The sequence below is a fragment of the Labrus bergylta genome, chromosome 16 (assembly GCF_963930695.1).
Source record: "Labrus bergylta chromosome 16, fLabBer1.1, whole genome shotgun sequence".
Taxonomy (NCBI): Eukaryota; Metazoa; Chordata; class Actinopteri; order Labriformes; family Labridae; genus Labrus; species Labrus bergylta.
The window spans coordinates 13,963,884-13,984,829 of record NC_089210.1 but is presented as its reverse complement, the minus strand read 5'-3'; the positions used below and the strand labels follow the sequence as shown (position 1 = coordinate 13,984,829).

Here is a 20,946-nt window from a genome sequence, read left to right as displayed (position 1 = left end):
CTTGCATTGAATGCCTACTGTATGAAAAATGGAAGCTTGCAGACGCAGCAACGAGTAAGAGGGAAGGGTTTTTTTTTTCTTGGACAATGCCCAAGCACTGTACAAAACACTGTGATTATAAAAACACATATTCATGTAAATTATACACAAGCATGAAAAGCTACAGAGACACAGACATTACAGGAAACCCCAAACGCTTGCTCAGAAAATATGTCATGCTGTGTTGAAAATCAAAAGCATTTCAGATGTCCTCAGGAAAGTAGGGCTGATACACATATTAGAAAGCAGCACATTAATATGTCACATTTATTACAATACAAGCCTGTTGTCTTATTAAATATCTAGCATAGTCTGTGTTTAGTTAATAAAAAATACATAATGGAAGTGACAGAGAGAGCTGTAGCAAGCTCTTTATCTCTTGAAAAAAAAGCAGAGACTTGCTGTTTTTTAGATGAGCAAAAGAGAATAAATCCCTGTTGGTTGAGCCTGTGCGGTAACCAGAGAACAGCACTGTGACAAGGAGTGTAAGAAGAGCTTGGTAACAGTGGTAAAAGACTTAAAAGGATAAATTCCCTCAACCAAAGGAATTAATTCAATGTGCTTTCAGTTTTCTAATAAACCTTGAAAATGGAACAAATTAGAAGACATGCCAAATTAAATTCTCTTGTCTCAGATTAAAACATGGTCTGGCCGTCCTTCTCTTTAAAGCAAATGTCTCTCTAACGTCTCTTCTGTGCCTTACTGGATGTTATAATCTTTGATTTTTCAAACTACGGTCTGTACAGTTTCAGTAATTTTTGATTAATTTGCCCTCACTCAGGGTTTGTTACCGTGTGTAAATCATGTGTGTTTAATCAAATTGAAGAAGGGGTCCCTCAGCCAGTGAATGCTGAGTGTTGCTTTTCTGTAGAGCATTTAAGGTGCTGGAGTAAGTATGCTATATATCATTGTTGTAGCATTGGCAAGCCGGCATTGGCAAGCCTGCAATGCCACTGTGCTGACTCTCCCTGATTGTATTTAGGCGCAAACCAAAGATTCTTAATCGTTCATAAGAAGAAATTTGTTCTTAAAACCCACTGACCGTTTTTAAGAAGGTCCTGACCATCACCAGTTTATATTAGAGATGGTATTTTAGCTGAGAACAAAATTGTAGAACACTACAGAGTAGTACTCGAAATTGGTCTTGGTCTCAAGACCAGGCTCACTTAAAATCAAGACCAGTCAAGACCACCACTGATAGGCTGTCTTTCCACCTCATTACTGTGATTAGAAGAAAGATTCCCCTTTCTAACAAATAACAAATTCATTCATAATTTGATTTGCATGTGACAACTCTGTCACATGTTCTGTCATTTGACAGTTTCAACTTTTAGACTAGGCTAAGCGTAGGCTTCTGTCAGATATGAGATATGGCCAGTGTCTCTCCTCTGTTTCCATTTTCCCCCTAATTTAACAATGTATTACTTCATCTGGTTTACGTCCTGTTCTGATTTAATGCACATCGTTTCTGATGACAGTACTGTCTGTACTACAGATATAATCTGATGTATCTGTTTGAAGTCTCTTTCATATCCACTACTGATGCTACTTTTATATCATGTAATCAAATCCGCCTGTATGGAACTACATTTAAAACTACTTCAGTATTTCTAACTTGGCGCTCTAATTTGGGCATTCTGGATATCTCTCGAATTCTCTTTGCTATCCAGAGTGACTTCTGTGTGTGTGCTGTGTGCACACAGACCTGCAGTCTCATGCTTTTAGATGGCCATTAAAGGGGCATTTTTTATGAGAATAAGAAAAATATGTGCAAGCTTCCAGATACACCAGGACATGGCATTTCGCAATTTAGGAACATGCTGCTATTCAAACCTCGTGAACAAATTTCATTTCTGTCAGTTTAGGTGACTCCTGTAGACAAAAGCGGTTCCTCATATCTCTTTTCAGATTGTTCTGGACTTGCACAAGTATCTTTTCTGGCCCTTAAAACAATCACATATATCACTCTCTGTGATTGATTGTGATGTGTGTATTTTTAATTTTTTTTTAACATTAAAAACAAACTCCCTTCAACCTCCACTCTGAGCTCCTTCTTTTGAAAGAATCGCTGTTTCTTCACTCACCACGTCGTAGTGGCCGTGCTGCGCTGCCAGGTGGAGAGGAATCTGTCCTTCATCTGATTGGCCGTTGACAGATGAACCAGATTTCAGCAACATCTTCATAGGTTCCGCCTTCCCCTGCCAGGCAGCGTAGTGCAGCGGCCGCATACCTGCTCATAAAGATACACACACACATGAACAGTAAAACACGCCGGCTATCACTCAATGAGATGTATGATGGTTTTGATCACATTTATTCACATGGTAGAGGTCAACAAACGCAGTTATTCTCTGCATTGATTGTACTTAGATTCGTTTTTATGCCTGTGTTTGTGTGTGTGGGTGTGTGGGTGTGTGTGTGTGTGTGTGTGTGTGTGTGTGTGTGTGCATGCATTTCCCCTCACCTTTCTGGTCTCTGATGTCCACAGCAGCCTGTGACTCCAGCAGCAGAGTGATGAGCTCCAGGTTCCCATTGAGTGATGCATGATGCAGCGGAGAAAACCTAAATACAAACATTAACAAATAAAGTTGTTTTTTTTTAATTAGAAGTATTTTTAAAGTCATTTTGTCAACATTAATTGAACGTTTGTCTGAGTAACAAACAACCATTCAAAGTAGAACATGAATGTGTATGCTCACTCTCTCTATCTCACCTACACATACAAACACATCCACAATACAAATACATATACACACAGGTCAGTCATAATGGCAAAGCTTAGCATGACAAATAGATTTAAATAGTAGAGGATTAGGAGCAAATATCTCACATAGGATGGTGGGAGATGAAAAATCATACACAAGGGAAAAGGTATTATGTAATGAAAAGGATACAGTGTGAGTGTGTGCCATTGTGCGTGTGTATGTGATACCAGAGGGTGTCTGCAGAGTACATGAGATTAATATGTCAGCCTCGATTGTTAAGCATGAAAAAGGGGTATAGTGGGTGGAAGCATGACATAACCTGAGGACGACAACAGAAAACATAAACACACTTAAAAACAAAAAAAAAGATCCTTCTGTGTCTCAGAGACTCTCATGTCACTCCTTTATCCTTTCTCTGACTCCTCTCTTTTGAGATTTATGGTTATGGCCACAGGTCGTTACAGAACGCTTTATAAAGGGATTCCCGCCTTTAACTGACGACCCATTTAACTAAGGTGAATATAATGCAATAACCAGAGTCGTTATCAATGTTAGCTCTTGTCTAATGTTTTTCACAGGAGGTCCTGGTTTGGGGCTGTCCTGTTGCTCCTTTCCTGCATGCCATTCCTCACTCTCTCTCTCTCTCCCCGATTTCCGATTATATATACTGTACTGTCTCTCTAATAAAGGCATAAAAACTCAAAAAATAAATCTTTATACAGAAAAGAGATAAAACATGATATATTGAGTGATGGGGAACAGTGAAATCCTCTCATATACTCTTATACATATTGCTGCTGTCCTCACCCTGATGAATTTCTACTACATGTTAATACTCGAGAGTATAATGTGAGCCAAGTTTAACTTAAATCTACATGAACCTTAAATTGACCTTGAACTGTTGATAGAAAAGTAGATAAATATAGGCTTAATGTCATTAAGTGAAAATAGGAAACTGAGTCAGCTGTGCAGTGCCACGTCTGAACACAAGCAAGCAACTTCCATTGCACATAAACGCTTTGCTTTGAAACATTGATTCAGCTGCAGTTTCTACATCAGCACGGCATCCTCTAAATTTTGTGCTTACATACTTTACAAAGACGATGTTAAAAACAGGGCGGAAGGCTCATCTCCACCGAGCGTAGGGGAATTTGTCCTCATTTTTAAATATGACTCATGTTCACCTTCCACCTACACCTAGACAAGGTGAATTAACAATGTGAGAAGGAAAGGTTATACCTTTGGACAGAACCAGGCTATAGCTGGTCTCCAGCTTCCAGCTGTAATCAGCTACAAAAGAGATTCTGCTGACAGAGTGCTATATTTCTGCTCATTGAGACAGATGCACAGTACCATCACTTGATGTCTAAACAGACTCTCATTCCTCTCAGTGAACCTTGTTTTTTAGAATACTTTTTTCCGTCCTAGCTTTTGGTAGATGAGATTAAAGAAAAATAAATGTACCCAAATAAAATAAATATACAGTATGAGGCGATACCTGTGAGCTGCAGTCAACTTGAGCTGCACTGATTTCACATTTGAGATGCCCCCACCTCAACAATCACCTGACAACACCTCTTTTCAATTCACTGTCCCTTCCTCTACTCTTTCATTACCAGCTAGCATCTACCTGTAGGCTCATTTAAGCTGCTGGAGTAGGTATGAGCTTGCTCCTCAAATTTCAGCATGTAAATTAAAAGAAATATGCTCTGCTGCAATAAATATTTTAAATGAACCAAACGTTAGCTGTCTGAATGAAATACATCCTCTATCATGTAATTGACCGTGGTGTATTTCCAGCATTGTACCCCGATTCAATCTGAGGTCTTTCTTGATGTAATTTTTTTTTTTTTTTTTTTTACTAATAACAGAGCAATCCTTCAATTTATTATCTTTAAATGAAAAATAAATTGCAAAAAAGAAAAGAAAAATGATTTGATAACAATTGCTCCCATACCAGTTAAAATCAATTGATGCTAATTAGGCTCAACCTACAGTACAGGGTAAGGTAAAGCTTGATTATTGTTCACTAATCTTTAAAAGTTCTTTAAAATAAAAACTTTGTTCTTGAAATCCACAAAATAACTTGCAAGGGATCTTTTCTACTAAAAATCCATCACATTCTTAATGGGAACCACTACCAGAGGTGGTTACAGGCCAGAGACTTAACCCTAACCCTAAGGCTAGAGATGTACCCAACCTTTCACCTTGTTTTCTAACCCATAGCCAGCTGTGTCTGCAGCATGTTACTGGAGGACACGTCTGAAGGGCACACGAGAGAGCTCAGGCCTTATGCAACTACCGTGGGATGTCAACTACAGACATGGCGACACGTAAGGAGGTTCTTATTATGTTATTTCTTAGATCGCAGAGGAAAAAGCAACAGCAGCGCCAATGGGTGGAATGTAAGCTGGACAAAACAAACCATTGGCCCTGTTTCCATTTATTTAGCAGGTTTCCACGTCAGTTTCTAAAATGTTTCTTAAACTGTATCTGTTGCAAGCTATTTTGACAGGAATGTTTGTCACTGTGCAGTAGCAATGAAATAGTCTTCCAAACTTTCTGCCACTGTTGTCCCTGCTGCCTGTGTTGACCCTGTCACATCTCCTCTGCCTCTACACTGCCCTGCACAGCTTTAATGTACGAGGATGTGCACAGCCATCATGAACACACGAAGGCATAGTTACAAGCAAGTATATCTCAGACCTAACCCTACACACCATTACACCTCTGCTGGTTTCTGTATGTACAGCATGACGTGTTCCCTTAAGGTCCAATGATGCTGTTAGACGTTAGCGTCATTGGACTTTCCAGCAGCTCTATCCTTGACAGTGGCACGTTGAACCCTCTTATCACAACAAACAGTCGGAGGAGTGTTCTCACTGTGTATGTGTCATAACCCACTTCTGCATTTCAGCAATCTTCTTCCCCTCGCGTTCCCTCTAGGGTTAAACAGGGATACAGTTACACAAAGCTGCACCCGGCATTCTGTGTGTGTGTGTGTGTGTGTGTGTGTGTGTGTGTGTGTGTGTGTGTGTGTGTGTGTGTGTGTGTGTGTGTGTGTGTGTGTGTGTGTGCAGCAGCCCTGCAGAGTGTGGCAGGGGGATGCATGTATGGTAGAGTGGGAGGGGGAGGGGAAGGGGAAGGGAAGGGAAGCCCTCAATCTTGCCAAGTAGTAAAAGCTACCATGCAATATTTATGCCTCCTTCTCTTACTCCTTTCTCTACTCTTCCTTCTTTTCTTACTCTAGTCTTCCTTCAGATTGCTCTCTTGCACATCTTCACCTCCCTCCTCAGCCTTTGACAGTTGAACTTCTCCCCTCTGTGGCTCCATCATCCTTCCTCTCAGGTTGTCTCTTTCCTCTATATGCCACCAACTCTGTCTCCTCTCTCTTCCCTTTTATAAATCAGTCACTCTTCATCAACCCGTGACAGATCTCTATACTGTGTCTCTCACTTCAGGAAAACAAGTGTGTAGAGGAAAGTTAACCCAAAGTGCCCTTTTTCTGGGCAGATGTGTGAGAAGATTTTTTTTTAAAGACTTGATCTAATTCTTTAGTAACTCATTTCTACTTACAGATTATGTATAGAAAGATGAAATCTGAAGGCAACGACACAATTTGGGTTGTCAGAAGTGTTTTTGTTAGTAGTCAGAGTATTACTGTCTGCTTGCATTTCAGCTGGATTAATTTGTCAATATACAGGGAAAGTAAAAGAGGCACAACACATGGGGCGTAATTCAATCCCAGGATGTATTGGTAATCTAAGGCCAGTGTTTCCCTGGTCCGCCCCCCCCCCCCCCTCCCCAAAGGTCAAGCAAAAAAAAAAAAAAAAAAAAAAATAAAATAAAAAATAAATAAAATATATATATATATATATATATATATATATATATATATATAACGCTGTAAACCTAAAGGAAACACTGAAGACGATTCAGCTATGTACAGATATCTGCATGCAGCTGCAGCTAATAATCCACTCTTAGACGTTGCCTCTCATCTTCAACAACCTTTTTTGCATCTTATGTTGCTCGTCAGAGTATGAACAACGGCAACTTAAAGAAGTGGTCAAAAGTCCATTACATAAGCACCATCAAAATGCTTCACACAAAATTTGGCCGTTGCTCCTATTGTCAGACAATAGCCTTTAGGTTCACAAAATGTTTTTTAGCTAAACATGAGAAACCATCAACCTTTATGCTTTTGATTGTTCTTTGGTGCTATAAAAGCAAGAGCAGAAGGGGTTGCTTGTCAACAGGCAAGACAGGCAACTGCTTGGGGCCCCAGGCCTGTAAGGGCCCCCCGAGGGCTGACAAAGTTAAAACCGCAGCAGTAGCTCAAAATGTTCAAATGGTGCAATGACAGTAGGAAACCTCCTTAGCCTCCTTAAACCTGACAGCACTCACTCTTGTTGCGCTGCTTATAAATTCAAGCATTACTCCTGTGAAAACCAAAGTTTGTCAATGAAAGTCACTGAAGTAAAATGAACAGTCTGTCTGGGATTGAAAAAAGAAAGTAGAAAAGCATTGGAATACTGGCGGACATAATGGTGGTTGGAGGGGCCCCAAATTCATGTTTGCCTAGGGCCCCGAAAGACTGTAGAATCGCCCCTGAACAAGAGGGATAACATTTGGTCATTTGGAAGCAGATAAGTACAAATCCCTGGATTTCTTTGGAGAAAAGTTTGACGTTTTAGCAGTCTTAATATAATAATAATAATCATAATTGTATTATTATTATTATAGTTCTCGATCTTTCCCTGAGTGAGGGGAGAAGATTAACACCATCTTCATGCCAGTGTGCTTAAAATACAAAGCTATAACTTAGCTTAGTAGAGGAAATAAACAAAATGAGCAAAACCTGAAAAAAAATGAATTTCCATTTTTCTTTTTCTTTTTTTTGCATGGTTATGATTTGAAGTTTGTACAAATTGTATAGATGATTGCAAACTCTGCCAGTCTGTTCATGGTGGTTGGTGATTATAATTGTGATACTAGAAACAATGTCATTCCTTCAAACTAACAGCTGTGTGTATACAAACCAACAAATAAGATTCAAGCACAAGAAATCGGATTATTAAACCATCCCAAAGACTTTTTTAGAATCATGACACCAATGACCGTGAAGGGTGCTTTGAGGTCACGTGAGAGCACGAGTTTCATGAAAAAAACTCACAAACTTACACGAACATCTTTAATCACACTGCTTCTGAACCCATGTCTAATGCATCTCCATTTCAGAATCCAAACTGTGTTTCATATCCTGCTTCTTCAATCCCTCTGACCAGCTGCTTCTGTTTACATAGCTGTGCTGCTCATCTCTGTCTCCTGTGATGCTTTTAAATTCGGCACGACTTTCTCCTACGCTCCTCTCACTCGGTTTATGTACCCTATATATGTTTATGTGTATACCTGACTAGCTAGATCACCCTTGCTGCATATTTCAGCTTAACAACGGGTCTCCCCTGCTATCTTATATTATGTAAAAACAATTTGACCCAATTTCATAAATGGGAAATGTTGATGCCTCCCATGGCTCTCCAAAAACATACTGCTCCAGCAATCACACAATGGACAGGAAGACAAAATCTACCGCTCTCTTCCTCCCATCTGCTGGTGTGTTCTCAGGCGTGTGAGTATGTCGTACCAGTTCTTGTTCTCCTTGCTCGTGTATCGTGTCGTTCTGTCTGTTCTTTACTAACCAGAGTCTGCCGCTCTGCCTGGGAGTGTGTGTCCCATGGTGTTAACTGTCCATAAAACACAGACTCCATAACATCTGACAGGGAGTTATGTGTTTATGATGTCTCTGCTGCTCCTTTTTAAACATGAAATCAGTGTTAAAATACCCCAGAGAAGTGATCATGGAAACAAGAAGTCATTTAACCACTGCTGAACAAGGTGACAATCTATTCTAGTACAATGTTCTTTCACAATCTAGGAGCTCACGGCCAGATTGTCAGAAACTGATTTATGTGTTACGATGACTCAAATGTTAAAAGGCATCTCATAAATACATTTAGCCTCAGGGGTTGAAAAGAAAGGTTATTTTGATAGTCTCATTACTTCCTCTTTAGCTGGTTAAGGATCGCTGAGAACACAAAACAGCAAACCAACAACAAAGTTATCTTTTTGTCCACAGACTATTTTTAAATCGTTATCATGATTTGTTATACGATTCTATTAAGTTAGTGCGATTCTTCTGCAACTGTGTGCTAACAATGAATGACACATGCTAAGTTGCTAGTAGAGGTTTAAACAACCCCTATTCAAAAGTGGTACGGTCCAACATGGACTTGACACTGACAGTAAAGGAAAAGAAACAATGTAAAATCACAAGTTATTAAAAAGGATGTTACCAGTCCAACTCAAAACGAAATGTATCAATCAATAAATGAATCAATTTGTATTTAAATAGCGCAATATGATAACAAAAGTAAGAGAAGCTCGAAGAGGACATGTATCCATCCATTTTGTTTAACTCAATATTTCTGTATAAACGTGTAATTTGTGGTTGTTTTTGTGATCTAGACTTATTTATGTCTTTGTCTCCAGATAACCTTGGTTTTCCCATGATTACAAGTTATCGTTGTCGGGAGCTTGATAAAATGACTGAAATGAACTCAATTATCATGGGTAAACCAGCGATGTTGCCAAGGATCACGAGATCATTTGAGATCTTGAGAAAACAACCAGAATGTATACTTATTCAGGAAAACCGAGTTAGAAAATTTCTTGGATGCATGTCCTTCTAGGGCTTCCATACAAAGGTTATCTGAGGACACTTTGCAAAAAGAGCTGGTTTAGACCTAACTCTTTGAAATACAAGTCTATTATATGAAAGACAGCTTAGATTGCTACACTTTAAATAGCGAAACATTTGGTTTTTTTAGTTTATCTAGCAATGTCCTGCTTTGTCATTACATCACAGCACATTAAGAGGTAAGATGAAATAAGCTAAAAATGCAGAAAAAAATCCTGATAGGTATTTTAGTGTGTGTGTGTGTGTTTTTTTTTAAAGAAGTACAATATCATATATGTCAAGATTATCTTAACAGTATGGACAATGTTACTTTGGTATCTTCGTGGAGGTTTGACTTGTGTTCTCATAAACCAGAACATTTTGGGTTGATTCTATGCGTCCACATAGAAACACATGAACTGCTTCTTGTATGTTTGGTACCATATGTATATATGAAAAACAGACTATTACATTTTGAATTATTACACCCTAATGATTCTGCTTAAGAAATGGTGTGGAGTATTTCTATTGTCTATTTTATATTTTATACTCGTTTTAATCAGATGTTAGTTCTCGTGTTTTCACCCAATGGGGTTGTTTGAAAACAGGGTGACTGTCGTTTCGGCCAATCAGAGGCCAATCAGAGGCCACCAACGGCGGTTGGTCCTGCCCACCTGTTCAGGTCTGTGCGTAGCAGGGTGCTGTGTCCGTTATGTGTGTAGAGAGGGCATAACGTCGGAGCTGAAGTGACTGAAGTCTGAATTAAACGAGGGAACTAGGAAATACATTTAGGGTGGATTCTGCTGAGGATAACAGGGAGGAAGAGACCCCGTGGCATTACTGGGCGTTGCCGTATTTTGCGTCTGCTCAGTTCACTCACAGAGATCGGTCAGGTTTTTTTGTTTGTTGGATTGTTCTGGTAACCCGTCCAGTGAAATAGATGGCGAGCCTTCCCACCTGGATCTGAAGAGAGAGGCACCTTGTGGTCACTGGACAGGTTCTGCCTCACTTTTTGGTGTGGTAGGCCCAGTTTTCGCTCACACCTTCACACACACAGCCCCACATACAATTCCCCTTTTTCCCAACCACTTATACACACACTCTGAATACCCCAGACTTACTCTTTTTTCTTTTAACATCCCGGAAACTTTTGGACTGACACTTTTTGACTTTTCTTACCTCTAAGACTATTCAAGGACGATTCAAAATACCAGCACCTCATTCTGGGAACTGTAAAAGGGTGGCTGATGTGTAGGATACCCTCCTAATGAATGGTGTTTGGGATTTGATTTGATAAGAGATTTAATTTGTTATTGTGAACTGAACTTGATTTGAACAACTTGAAAGTTAGATACAGGATTCAGGTTACAAGGGTGCACCCAAGATAGAAAAGCCAATTTGATATTAGAAAATTGTCTTGTTATTTGTGTATGGTACCAACTGATGTTTGTCAAAACGACTTTTTCTACTAAAGCCGGTAAATGTTTTACATTTATTACCTGTCTCTGAGCCTCATTTGAACACTCCACTTTGCTCCAGTAGCTGAACCTATTGTTCCTTTAAAATCTTATATTGCAAGCATTAATTACCCCTTTTGGATGTTACATTGTGCTGGTACACATATGAGGCCGCCTTCCTTGTTTTTTAAAATCCTTTCAAATCTTTCTTCATGCACAAACACACTTACATACACATTTGCAGTGAAACTCTTCTGTAATGTACTAACAAGCCTCAAAGGGGATCAATGGGGGATCACCTAGAAACAACAATCAAAGTGCTTTTTCTGTTGTCACATCTCCAGTCTCGTTTGAGATACTTGAAGTCACATGTGATATAGCTCCCTTTATGTTCATTTTTCTGCTACATTTTACTAATATAGTACATATACTATAGTCTCACCTCTTCACTGCTTAGCTTAAGCAGTGTACACACAACAAGACATTCAGGTGGATAGAGGAGGTTTTCTAATTATCTTTCCATCATCTTTATACTGACCAGCATTTGTAGGCTTTTAAAAAAAAACATCTGATTGACAGCACTTAAGAAATGCTAACACGCTCACGCTGCAGATGTTTAAAATCTCTAGTGAAACATCCCAATTAGCAGCTTTTTTTACCCAGCTAGTTCATTAAGAGTCTTCAAAGGGATTGCCACGATAACTCAATGAGTGTAAAACGAATACGCTTGTGCGCACTCATTAGTCCTGTGTGCTCATTAGAAAGTAAAATGCCCCTCGATCCATGCGTTTCCATCACAAACTTTATTTATGACTTATCCGTGCAACAGATGAACACACACATACACATTAGCATCGAGCACTTAATACTGTGGGAGGAATTAAGGGGCAAAGATGCAATAACAGTAAACACACTAATTAGATTACGTTGTTCCGTTTCACTTAGAGTGGTGAAGCAGTGCAGTGAGGATTACTTCTGATCTTTATCTTTACAGAAAACACTTTATTCAGCTCAGTTTGCAGTCTTTTAGCTCAATTAACTGGTTATTACAAGGACTGCAGCTGGCATGACTCATGATTGTAGGAATTTGCATTTCTACACTGTTTCTAAACTGCAGATTGTCATGTATTGTCAGTGCTGTACAGAGAGGGCTAAATGAACAGAAATGTTAGGGACACCAGGAGCATTTTAAACAGTTTCAGCGATATTGAGTTTGTTCAAATGATGTTTGGAAAAAACCTGATTGATTAATATGGGTTATTTTTGCTGAATTTACCATAGACTGTATATAAACATGGACAAAGTCTCAGCTATGTCACCCATTGGTTTCTGAACGGCTGTTTTGGATGCCCATCCATATTGGAAATGACTATCAAACTTTCGGTCAAGCTAACAGCTTTTGAAGAACTGGAGCTGAGGCGAGCCTTAAGCCTCCTGACAAACCACAACACTGTTGTTTGCAGTCCACGCCCCTAATTATGCATACATAGTAGAGCTCCCCCGACTGATCTGCTCGGGTGTAAGTCATAAGCGCAGGCTCCTCCATAAAACCAAATAACATGCCAAATAAATGTTACCTCAAATGCATATTTCAAAAAAAAAGTCTATTTTTGATTAGCTATTTGATGCTATAAAAAGGGGTGAAATGTCTTGATTGACAGCTTTGTTGACAGAATCGGCTCCTGCAGTGCTGTGTGCCCTGGATTTGAAGAAGAGGACCAGGAAAGGCAACAAACACTAACACAGAGTCATTTAATTTTCCATAAGTGTCTGCTACAAGAATCTGACTGCTGTGGGTTGTACAGACCTGAGGGATATTTGCCATTCTATCTGTAAGTTTTGTGAAATAGGATTGGAAGGCGACCCCAGAGTCTACTGCTCAACTCTTGCTCAAGCAAATAATGTCACCAGCGCAATATGTCAGTGCCTGTTGTGAAGGGGGATATTTTGGCTAAAAACATACATGCGATGCTGATGTCACATTGTAAAACTAGCCTGATCGCTAGAGGCTTGCCCTCATTTACACACGTTTTATTTTTAAGCGTATTTCCTTCTTTTAAGCTGGAGCTTCTCCCAGTACTGGTTTATATCGTTGCTTCGTATACGGACTATTTGCACATTGGGTGTGCCTCTAAGTGTGTCCTTTTAGAGGAAACGCCTACACTACACATGTGGTATACTGTTGTGTACGGGCGGTACAGGTTAGCAAGCTTTCATTTCAAAAAGTTACAGTCTGGTCCCACTGATTTAACATACATTGGAACATCGTTGTAATGGTTAATGAAATATAAACAACTGAGACAAATTAATTTGTAAAGCTGTTAAGATGCCCTAACTGTAATCAGAACGATTATGTAAAGCCATGAAGTATCTATCGCAGCGTTAAAGATTAGTGCTGAATTATATTTGTAAATGCCTGTAACCATGAAGGCAACACAACATCCAGCTTAGAGTGGACACTGGAACAGCAGGAACTCTCCAAGGGTTAGTAGGAAACTTTTAAATAACTAATGAATATGAAAACTTCTCAGACTGCTTTTTTTTTTATAACAAGGATGAACAAGGGACTCATTTGTTGGTGGCTGATATGAATCCATCAATACTGATTTCAAAACAAAAGATGGACATGAGAGAGAGCGGGGCAGGCAGTTTATATCATTTGTGTCTAAAAGCAGGAATAAATATCAGTCAAAAGCTCCCCTCTTGACCTCTGCATATCTCCATACCACTCGTTTATTAAATATGACTTAAACATTTGATTCAGAAAACAGGAAACTATGAATGGGGTCCAATGTAGAAGCGTCTCTATCTGCCCTCACTAACCCAGCAAATAATCAGGTTTGACATGGTTTGTCTTTAAATGAGTGTTTGACATGTAGACCAAAGAACACTCTGTCTGTTTCTCTAAATGCTCTCTGTCACAAAAAGAAACCAGATTGGGAAGATGTAGACCACTGATCTCCATCGGATGTTAAGTTTGTTAATGTTTCATTTGTTTGAAGCATTAACTCATGTGAACATGTGATTGCACAGGCATGTATTTTGTACACATGCTAGGCTTTAATGACGTTAATACTCTCTTTAGCACACACGTAAACACGCCATCGCAGTCTGAAGTTGAGCTGAGTGCTATTAGGGTTAATCCTTCCTCTTTTAATACTATAGAGAAATTAGTAAATCTACCAGCTTTTACATGAATGGGAGCAGAGGAGGAACAGGAGGGGACTGTGGGAGAGGATGGATGTTCAAAAAAGGGGGAGGAGGAGAATGAAGAGAGCAAGGGTTAACAAAGGATTAAGGAAAGGTAACTCACCCATCGGTATCCTGGAAGTTGACATTCACTTTCTTGGCAGAACCAAGGAGCTCTGAAACAAGGAAAAAAAAAAAAGAATTTAGCCTGTGGATGCCTTTGGATTTTAAAATAAAAAGCAGCAATATACTGTAAGTGTTAGGTTTAAAGTCGGTGGTTTGAGGGAGGTTTTTTTAATTTTTATTTCACCCTCAAGCCAAAGATTGAAAATGTTTCATTCAAAATGTTCAATTCAAACTGTTCTATTCCTACAGAGTGAACGAGTGGGAAAATGTCATTGGAATGTGAAGATGTCACTTATTATGAGTCATGGTGTCGTCACATTTCCTGGCCTGTGGTTTACAGTTATTATCTCGAGTTCAGGCCCCCGTGGGGATAATATCCGCCCGTCATTCAGAGTATTTACCTCATCCAGAGGCATGCTACTGTGTGTGGTTGTGCATGGAGTGATGTAAAAGGAATGCAGAAGATTTATTAGAATATTTCCATTAAGTCTTTCCAGCATCTGTGCAAAGCTAACTTTTGCAACCCTTCACATTAACTGACATCAGAGAATGAATGTTCTTTACTAACTTTTTAAAGAAATGAAGTGTTTGCCAAATGTTTCAAGAGTTGCAATGTTGTGGAGAACCCTCCAGAGTGGAGTGTGAATATGTGAGAATGGATCAGGTTTCTTTGGCTCTCCTGTTGTATCGCAGACTGGCCAGAGTCACAGGTTAGGAAACAACCGATGTGTATGCAGAACCGTGCACAGCCAAGATGAATCTTTGCTCTCTCTTGCTAATTTTCTACTTTCTCTTTTTGACTCTCCTCTCATGCATGCATGCCCTTATTCACGCACACACACACACGCACACACACACAGACACAAGCACACACACAGAGTCCCTCTAGGGTGCAGGAAACAGGACAGTCCCTCTATTGTGGAAGAGACAGCTCCCAGCGCCACTGAGAGAGGAACATTGATTTCCTAATAGGCTATTTCTGGATGCTAAATGCAGGGATTCACTCTCTCTCTTCTCTCTCTCTCTCTCTCTCTCTCTCTGTCTCTCTCACACACACACACACACACACACACACACACACACACACACACACACACACACATATAAATCAGCATAGGGACAACAGCTTTTAAAGGCAAAATCTACATCATCATTTGTGTGAAGCAAAATAGAACCTGCTATGCATCCATAATCATGCAAGCTTGTGGCAAAGTTGTGGCCAACACTTGGGAATTGCTCAATAATGTCAGCGAATGGAAAAAATAAAATAAAAATGAAGACAGAATAAATGAAAATCTAAAACTTTTCATACAATGACTGGCTTCTTCCCAAAAAAAGAAAAAAAACCATGCACACACACCCACACAGACATTACCCACAGTCTTCCGCATCTGTTAAGCAGCCGTCAAGGTTGACCCTTATCTCCATAATGTCGTGTCTACTGACCAGCACTGACCCCTGGTTTAATGCAGAAATGCTAATGGTTGAGGAATATGAACACACCCAACAGAACTGGGTGGAACTCTGCTCCTTTACTCTGGTTGTGCTTTCAGACTCTTCAAATGTGACATAGTAAGTGGTGCTGTAGTTCACATATAAAGATATCAGTAGTTCGGTTTCAAGACTCTGTTCAGGATTATTATTTAGATGTCTTATTGAGTTTAGGGATCAAAATAAAGGATGGTTCAAACTGACATGAGAATTCAAACCCGAGGACAGAGGTTTGATTCTTGTGTTAAAGGAAAAGTTAATAATAATAATAGTAATAATAATAATAATTTTTTTAAAGTTGTTTTGCTTTGAAGTAACTTAACATACCCCAATAATTGTTTTAACCCAAGCAATGATCTTTTACTTAATCTAACCAATAAAATAAGTAATGATAATGTTAACCAATACGAAAGTGCAACAGCTGCCGAACATTAACCGTGTTTGATTAGTGGTGCACGTCCAAAAATTCATAATTTGGATATTTGTCTCAGCAGGTTTATTTAGAAAATCTCACCAAACGATGATATCAATATTTGCATTTTTTTTGAAAGTCTGTCCAGATGTCACAAATCAGTTTTTGGGGTATTTCAAAGTTGTACCTTCATCCTCATGTTTTGATGCATTTGGAAACACTGAACATGCTGCTGCTGTTTGAAAAGTTTGGAGTGAGATGATGTTGTCCTGACAGACCTTTGAAAACTTTCCATCCACAGCATCTGCTTTGCATGAGATAAATCTACCTTGAATTGCACTTTGTCCTTACTTCATCCCTGATTGTGTTGGCTGTACTGACAAATGTGGCTAAGAGATGTGTTAGCCATCTAGGAATTAATAACGCTACCATTAGCTCTATGAGGTTCATTGAAAACCCTGTTTCTCACAGACTTTAAATCTTTCTTGTTGGCTTGTATATGAATAATAATCTACTGGAAATGGTCTTCACTTTGAAGGCATTGAAAGGTTACTGTTGAAAAAAGAGAGGAACCCCAAGCTCACAGGCACCAAAACCCTATAAAACACTGAAACACACATGCACACATACCGATATACACCTAAGAAAAGTGAGTGATAAATGCTTCTGATCAAAGTTCAGTGTTTTCATGCCTCTGTTTGAGACTGTTGCTCAGCGATGCTGGAATGCAACATATTAGTACACAGTTGTAACTAAATGTGAAACCATGGAAACCAGGCAGCTTAGAAAACCCACATTCCTACAAAAACACTCGACACCCACTTATCTGCAGTCACACTGGGCATACAAACGGACACACAGATACTGTGGGCACTGATAGATACATGTCCAAACAAAATATGGCATGCACAATTCAATGCACAGACTTAGAGAACACACACAAACACATTTAAATTACACATTAAACATCTGTCCATGTAATACATAGCTGTTATATAGTGATCACTGGGCTGGCTGTTGGCCTGTTGGAGTCAATGCCAGAGCGTCTGACAGAGCCAAGAGGTATTGTCTTGTGTTCTCTCAGCATAGCCATCAGTAGGGAGAGTAGTTATCCTGGAAAATTAATATTGCAAGATCCTTAATTTTTTTCTGCAATACAAAGCAGGCCCTTGTGTCATTTTGCTCTATAGAAGGTCGGCACAAAGGTATTCCCTTTTGTATCAAACAGCACATCACTAGCAACATGATGTGTTTCAACTAGTATCACATTGCATCTCACAGTCTATTGCCTTTGTGCCAACATCACAATGGCTATGCTTAAACAATATATCGCTGAGCCCAAAAGCACTATTATTGTTCCAAGTATACAGTCATTTGATTTGTTGGTGTTTTTAGGAAGTTTCATTGCAGTCTAAAAATAAACCCTCCTGCAGAAAAAAAAAAATCTTAAATAAAATGCTGGAGGCAAGTTAACGTGCACAGAAAATCACAAAAAATAGAAAAGTGCTTTTCCAAATGTTTCCCTCTTTGGGCGTTTGGGAGGTTATTCCCTGCATGCACTTAAGTCAAGGTGTTGGGATGCTGCCATTAGTGACATGATCAAGCTTAATTAGATTACAAATTAGAAAAACAATGTTAAGACAGAAAAGCATTCAATATTTTTTGTATTTACAAAATACTGCAAATACTGGCTATTGGGTCGACTACAGTACACATACTAGTGTTCACAATAACAGCACGTGTTAGTGGTGACCCAAAAAAATAGAACAATGCTGCTAGCATGGCCAAATAAATGACTCATCTCCAGACAAATTAAACTGACCTGTTGGGTGAAGTGATGTTTCTAGGTGGAGTTTTAGTCATCTTCAATTTAAAATGTCTACATGTAAAATGTTTACATCACCTCTGGTAACAGTTCCTCTTCTGACAAAATAGAAAACCTTGACATTTTCCAGTGTGTTTCTCTGTGTGAGTGTGTGAGTCTTAAGGAAACTGATCTCCCAACCCAAAGCTGTGTAAACACCACAGTCCACTCCACTCTGCTCTACCTTTGATGTCCATCCTGATGTGCTATTGATTGCTAACTCTTAACACGCCCTGGTAAAGGTCAGACCAGGAGAGCTAAAGGCACAGTGAGTTTTAAATCGTGCATGAGCAAGTGTGCTTGTTAGAAAAGGTAAATAAATCCACATTCCAAACATGAAGGTAAAATAAGTGTCTAAATGTGGTTGTTTTTTTCCAGAGGGGATTATTTGCAGTCCGATGATTCTTTGTTTTCTTACCTGTGGCAAAAAATGGGCTTATTGAATTCTCATGGGAAAGGAAAAGGAATCATTGTCCCTTCTTTTCCTTTTATGCTTTGCAGTTATATAATATCTTTCCCTGGGAAGACTGAGACTGTTCAACTGTCATAAATGAGGAAGCTTTTTTTCATAGAAAAATACATTAAGAGAAAGAAAAGGAAGTAGCAAGCAAGTAAGATTCTTAGCCCCCTTAGCTTATATCCTTAGCTCTTGGCCTTTCTTTTATTCTTCAAATATCTTTTCCCTCCCTCTCCTCCTCTCTCTCTCTCTCTCTCGCTCTGTCCTTTCTCTCTCCCTGGCAGTGGAGATGGAAAAGACTGCGCTGGACTCTGGAGAGCTCTCTGAAAGTAGACCTGTTGTCTTGGCCCCGATCGATCTGTCCCCATTTCCCCTCCTCTGTGTGTCTATTTGCTTCAAATCTCCATCCCTGTCTCTCCATTTTTTTTTTTCTCTCGTGCCATCCTTCCCTTGAGGTCCTTTAAAGAGAACGGTCGTCACATGGCTTTCTGCTCTCATGCAATCATTCTCCTCTCTATACCTGTACACATACAGAGCTATAGCTGCATGGAAATGACATCGGCAGGGTGAAAGCAGGGTTCCTCAATGTAGAATATTCTTGACATGAAAAACTACACCGTCATGCTCTAATTAACTAAGGTTTAACTCAATACAATAATTTTTGAATTATTATATTTTTTGATTATGATGGAAGAACAATCACTTTAAGCATTTATTGAGATTATTTAATCTCAGACAATACTTTCCCGTTTGGGTTCAGTCTCATCTGCAGCAGACAGCAGATTTCAGTAAAGAAGCTCAGAAATCCTGTATACTTCATGATATCTGTCCAGCAATGAATACTGTAGCTAGTTTATAACATAATGAAGCATCAAAGGATTCCTGTATATTTCCTGAGTGCTCGTGGGGATAAAAGAGTTGAGCTTAAAGTAGAGTAAATGCTGCAGACAGAAGGGATGTTCAGACTTATTCCCCTGTCCATTGTAAATGGACATTTAAAATTCAGACTATACAACCTGAATTTGTTGTGATGAGCTGTGATATCTTGTCAGGCCGAGCAGGCTCACAGCATCTGCGGGTAAAGGATGTCAAATTCATTTGCTGAGTGATGCTAACATGAGCAGAACTAGCATGCTCCAGTTGAAAGCTATACTGAAGGTTAACCGGACACAGCCAAGCTGCAACCAGATCAAATCACTACCAAACTGCACCGCTTGGTAGTGATGCCATGGATGCCATCCATCCGCTGTGCTGGTTAACATCTGAGCTGTAGAGCAGAGAGGACAGGCCTCTAACGAAGGCTACAGCCCCAGCTAGTGGCAGGTGGCTGCGTTACAGCTTAGACACAACATTTAACTGGCTTTGGGGGGCAAAAATTATAAAGATGTTTAAAAAAAAAATTGGTTCAACTGAGAAGAATTTCCGGTGCTGACATGCAAGGGTGACAATGTTTAATCGAGTAAGTTTAAAAGAATGGCGCACATCCCTACAAAACAAGCCTCCATGTGATTGTTGCTCCTGGATGTGTAGACTCAAACTGTATACTTCCAAGTTTCCCTTGATAACTTAAAGGGTAAGAGATTACATTATTATCAGCACCAAGTTGCTAAAAAATACTTAAAACTGGTATAATTATTTAACGCTGAATGCCCTCGAAGCTCTGTTAAACAGTGAACCTTTTTCACAGTTTCGCTGACTGTCAGCCAGACCATATAACATTTCCAGCTGATCTTTAATTTGCAAATACGCAGCTACTAACAAAATTCCATCCTACATCTCGTCTGATGTTTAATCCTTTCAAAAAAGAAAAGCTGATACAGCAGGAACGTTTGTAGCAAATTAACTCTAGCAGCACGAGAATATTTAACCTAACATCAATCTTATGTCCTGTATGCTTGAAGTGTGCATGTTTAGCCTGCTTTTTTTTTTTTTTTTTTTGAGTGATAATCTATTAAAAACAATAAAATACAAACGTATGCACACAAAGCTTGTTTGCATCCATGTGACATACAGAAAGCTTTCTCTCCACTCCACTCAGTGTGCTCGTGTTAGTGTGGGATGATAACTTAAGCACTCTGTGACCTCCCTCTTTATTGTCTGACATCATAAAAGGACAGGGCCACCCCCATGTCATCAAATGAGGACAGAATCCTTGCTTGAGACACATCATAAAAGGACAGAGTGGGTAAGAGTGGGAGCTCTGCCAACATCAGCCTCTGCCCGCCAGATGTACACACACAGTAAATCAGCGCCTACACACACAGACACACACACAGACACACACACACACACACAAATTTTTTTTTTCTTGGACAAACACATAACTGTGACATACAAATAATTTGCTCATTTGCAGCAATTATGTCTGCATCTAAATAACACTGGATAGATGATCCTTGTTTGTGTGTGTGTATGTGCATGTGTGTGTTTGTATGTGTGTTAGCAGGGTAACTGCAGGAGCTGTTTG

The 20,946-nt window shown here is 39.4% G+C and overlaps 1 protein-coding gene across 14 annotated transcripts in view; it reads right to left on the bottom strand.

Moving 5' to 3' along the window:
• caskin1 (CASK interacting protein 1) overlaps nucleotides 1–20,946 on the bottom strand; it is a 93,012-nt gene that overhangs the window by 33,850 nt on the left and 38,216 nt on the right. For 11 of the 14 annotated variants that reach the window (XM_065964307.1, XM_065964306.1, XM_065964314.1 and 8 more), the window contains exons 2-4: nucleotides 14,254–14,305; nucleotides 2,504–2,601; nucleotides 2,124–2,272 (exon numbers count right to left, since the gene is read on the bottom strand). In XM_065964307.1, the coding sequence (XP_065820379.1) occupies nucleotides 2,124–2,272; nucleotides 2,504–2,601; nucleotides 14,254–14,305 (299 nt within the window). The remainder of the gene's footprint in view (nucleotides 1–2,123; nucleotides 2,273–2,503; nucleotides 2,602–14,253; nucleotides 14,306–20,946) is intronic. The other 3 variants (XM_065964308.1, XM_065964311.1, XM_065964312.1) reach the window with 1 other exon arrangement.